A 3,958-nucleotide genomic window follows, 5' to 3' on the forward strand; every position below is an offset into this window, starting at 1 on the left:
TCTGTGATTCTGTGATTCTGTGAAATGGCAACAGAGATGAATTCCCCTGAGAGCAGCTTCCCAAAGGGCCACTGGTCACTGATGCAGATACCTCAGCCAGGCCCAGACACTGCAGCCTGAACACCTCTGGCAGCTTCAGCCTGCTCTGATGAAAGGGAAGGTTCCTCCTTTGAAATGCAAGCAAAGCAGGGAGATTTCAACCCAAACCCTCTGCAGCCAGAGCCTCTCCAGCCCACACAGCCTGAGGGAATCAAACAAGGAGCTGCACACCTGCAAGATACCAGCAGGGCCGTACTTAGTCACCTTTTGTTCGTGGGGAAGCAGCGAGAAGAGGACTAGGGGCTTCCCTTCTTTGAAGCTCTCCATCACTGAGACAGGGACATTGCAGAGATGAAGTGTAACGTACCAGCCAACCTGCCAAGAGAGGATCAGCTGTGAATGCTTCTCTCAACAGAAAAGTGTCAGAAGTAACATGTGCCTGGGTTAGAAAGGGAATCCAGGAACATAACATCATCTGAACTCATGGGTTCATGCTAAGAACCAGCTGGCTGAGAGATCCACCCAGCCACCTCCCTGACAAGTCTTTACTCTTAGGAGCAAGGGAACACAGCAGGGGGAGAGATCAGCAAGAAAAAAGGGAACTACCGAGGCTCCTTCAGTCTCCTCTTTCTCTATTTGCCGGAAGAGGTGCCTTCTGGTTCGGGAGAAGTCCTGGAACTGGAAAATCCTGGCATAATCCCTTGGGAGATTCTCTTTGGGGTCCCATGGAGAAGTCCGGAAGCTCTTCAGCCCCCTGTACTTCTGGAACCTAAGGGATGGATAACAAGAAAGACAAACTGCTTCACAAATCCTAGTGTCTGGCCAGCACCTTCTGTGGTCTGCAAACACTGGCACCTTTAGAGAAGACAAAGGAAACAAAGCAAATGCTAGCTCTCAGAAGAGGTCTTAGTGCAGAGAGAACAACAAACAGCAGCCAAGTCCCTAAACAACCTTGTCCTTGCACCAGGGCTCTGCCATCCCCTCTCTCTCCCCAGTCAGGACCCAGCTCTTCCCACCACAGAGAGCTGCCCAGGCCCACCCACTGCCCCCCACCAGAGCCTCCCCTGGAAGCCTCAGAGCCTAAGGATGTTTCTTCAGAAGAATCCTTCAGCCAGGTTCAGACACCATGGCTAAGACATCACAGGCTTCCTGCCCTATGTCACCAAACTGGACAGAAGGGCACCTTCCAGCTCCTCTCCCAGCAAAGCATCCTCTTTCTTACCGGACCCGGGCAGGTACGTCACGTGGCGTGTCCACCTCATCCGGAAACATTTCGTCCATTCTCTCCTGTTTGTATCTCTCCAGCATCTCTTCATCTTCCTCCACCTTCTCGTCGTACTGGTCATCCCGCAAGCAATCGGAAACGGTCATGGTCTCGCACTCCTCCTCTGCGGCTTCCTCTTCCTCCTCACTGCCTTCCCCCTCCTGACAGAGGACAGCACAGAGCCCATGAGCACAGGGGCTCTGGTGATGTCCGTGCAGCGCTACAAACCCTGTGTGCACTCGCACTGTGTGAATTATGCCCCAAGCTACACCAGAGTCCCTCATTTTGGTATCCAACAGGCCAAAGAAGAAACGTGATACATGGAAGAGATTTAACTGCGTTGTACTCTTGCATGGAGCAAGCTGGAAGGACAGGATTATCCTAGGATACACAGGAACGCTCTGGAAATAGTCCACAGTATCAGCTCTTGGAATTACCTGGGAAACTGCCTCTTCCATCATATCATCATCAATGTCATCATCTTCATTGTCATCATCATCATCTTCCTGATTGCCTTCTTCATCATCCACAATCCAGGCAGCCTGGTACTTGGATGTGCCTTTGGGGACCTTCACCACCCTCCTGTTCGCCTCCAGAGAAGCTGTGGGATCCCCACCAACAGTTAATACAGGAACAATTCTCCTTTCCCTCAGCCACATTTACACTGGGACAGACAAGGTGAGCTCTAGACCAAAGTCGCTGTTTCCCAGCACAGAATCTGGCAGGGGCCAGAAAAGGCAGTTAAAATGTAACCCTGCTAACTGCCAGGCAAACCACACAGCCTGCTCGTCAGGTGATGGGACTGGGAATGGAAACTCTGGGCTTCCCATTAGTTTCTTCACAGCCATCCCAGTGACAAAGGGTTTCTAACAACTCTCAACAGGGACAAGGAAAAAGTACACAAGTATTGGTGCTCCTCACCCTCTGCTTCTTGCAGTTCTTCTTCAGTAGGCCACGTCTGCTCCCCTTCCATAGGATCAGGAACCACTTCTGACTGCAAAGACTCCTGCTTGTTTGGATCTGCCTTCATCAGGACCTTGACATCTTCCTCCATCTCATCGGTGCCATTTACAGAGTCCTCCTGAAGGGCAGGAGCAGAGTTCCCAGCTGTAAACACACCCAACTCATGCTAGCTATTGGTCTGAAAGCCCTGATTCCCCTCCTCATACCTGTACCTCCATGTCCTGACTCCTCTTCTGTCTTTTAACCACTCGGGGGTTCAAAGAGAGGGGATCAGGAGGTGCATCCACCTGGCTCATCTGGAAGTCTCCATGCCCCACGATATGCACCAAGCTGTTCACATCGAGGGTCTGTCCCCGGACAAAGCCCGACACCTTCAAGGTCCCAACCAGGTCACTCTCCTGACCAGGCACAAACTCAGCAGCATAGGCAAGCAGGTGAGCCCGCCTGTCCCGAAAAGCGAGGTGCCGCTGCTTCTGGGTGGCGAGGTGCCTCAGCAGCAGCGAGGATTCCTGCTCCGTGTTCAGGGGAAAGAGCTTGGCCTCAGGAAAGCGCTTCTCAATGGCTTTGGCAAGTTTCTTCCTGGCGTCTATCCGCTTCTTTGGTGGCAAATCAGTGCCCCCTGGGACAGCAAGAGCTACCAAACAGCACACAGAGCAGAGTTCAGGATCTGATGGTAAACCTTCTTGTACCCCTTTACCAAGCATTAACCAAGACTCAGATGTCAGCAGCCCAAAGAACCAAACAGATTCACACCCCCAGATGCAAAGGCAGTTTCACCCAGTCGAAAGAACAATCAAGACAGAAAACCCGTCGCTGTTCTACGCTCACAAACAGAGCGGTCCAAGACCTGTGATCACCCATTAATACACAGTTTTTAATTACTACAACAGCAAATTCCCATCAAGCACCCCCTCAGCCTATACCCCACTAGAAGCCCTTAAAGTTTCTCACTCACTCACCATAAGTGGGGAGCCCCTGTGCGAAGAGGCAGGAGAGGCAGTGGTCCCCTGCACTGTCCCAGCCATCTACAGGATCCAGGATGAACAGGAGGGAGTCGGCGACCTTGGCTAGGTCTAAGACAGCGTGAAGATCTCCTGCACACAAAACACCTCCATTACCAGGGCTGCCAGGGGCACAGAGCCAAGAACCACACCAACAGTGGTGTTTCCTCACCTGTCTGTGCTGTCACGAAGCGCCAGCGCTGCTTGAGTCGGGGGCAGAGGAGCGCAAAGCCACCAGCTCTCCCCTCATCCACACGGACAACAGCCGAGTCCTGGCTCTGCAGTAAGTGGAGGGTGTCGTGGGCTGCAGCCCTGCTGTGCAGCGGCACCAGAACCACGAGGTGTGGGGGCCCATCCCTGCTGCCCAAGCTCCGCTTCTCTGTCAGCACCTGTGGGCACAACCGCAGAGCATGAACCCCGGCCCCAATCCAGTTCATATCCTGCCCCCGACATCAACACCAGATCCCCCCGCAGCTCGACCAAAACCTACTCTGTCCGGTAACGCCCTGCTTGCCCCAGATTGAACAGACTCAGCTCCTGATCCCCCCACACAGACCCAAAGTGGCCCGGTCCCCACAGACACCCATACGCATCGAGACCCCTACCACACCCTCACAATGATCCGCACCGGCCCATCCCCCGCTCCTCCCACAGCATTATAACCGACCCGGTTTCCCCAGGGCCCTCACCG

General features: G+C 53.6%; 1 protein-coding gene across 1 annotated transcript; it reads right to left on the reverse strand.

The window, feature by feature from the left end:
- Positions 1-270: 270 nt before the first annotated feature.
- On the reverse strand, positions 271-3,710 carry TSR1 (TSR1, 20S rRNA accumulation, homolog (S. cerevisiae); the record flags this gene model as incomplete). The annotated part of the gene is made up of 8 exons (XM_010179363.1): positions 3,440-3,710; positions 3,226-3,360; positions 2,473-2,900; positions 2,225-2,384; positions 1,741-1,904; positions 1,262-1,464; positions 646-808; positions 271-414 (listed from the first exon to the last, which is right to left on the reverse strand). Coding segments are annotated over exons 1-8 (1,662 nt in total), but the record flags the coding sequence as incomplete, so codon positions are not given.
- Positions 3,711-3,958: the final 248 nt, after the last annotated feature.

This window comes from Mesitornis unicolor, unplaced genomic scaffold, assembly GCF_000695765.1.
Source record: "Mesitornis unicolor isolate BGI_N332 unplaced genomic scaffold, ASM69576v1 Scaffold53452, whole genome shotgun sequence".
NCBI lineage: Eukaryota > Metazoa > Chordata > Aves > Mesitornithiformes > Mesitornithidae > Mesitornis > Mesitornis unicolor.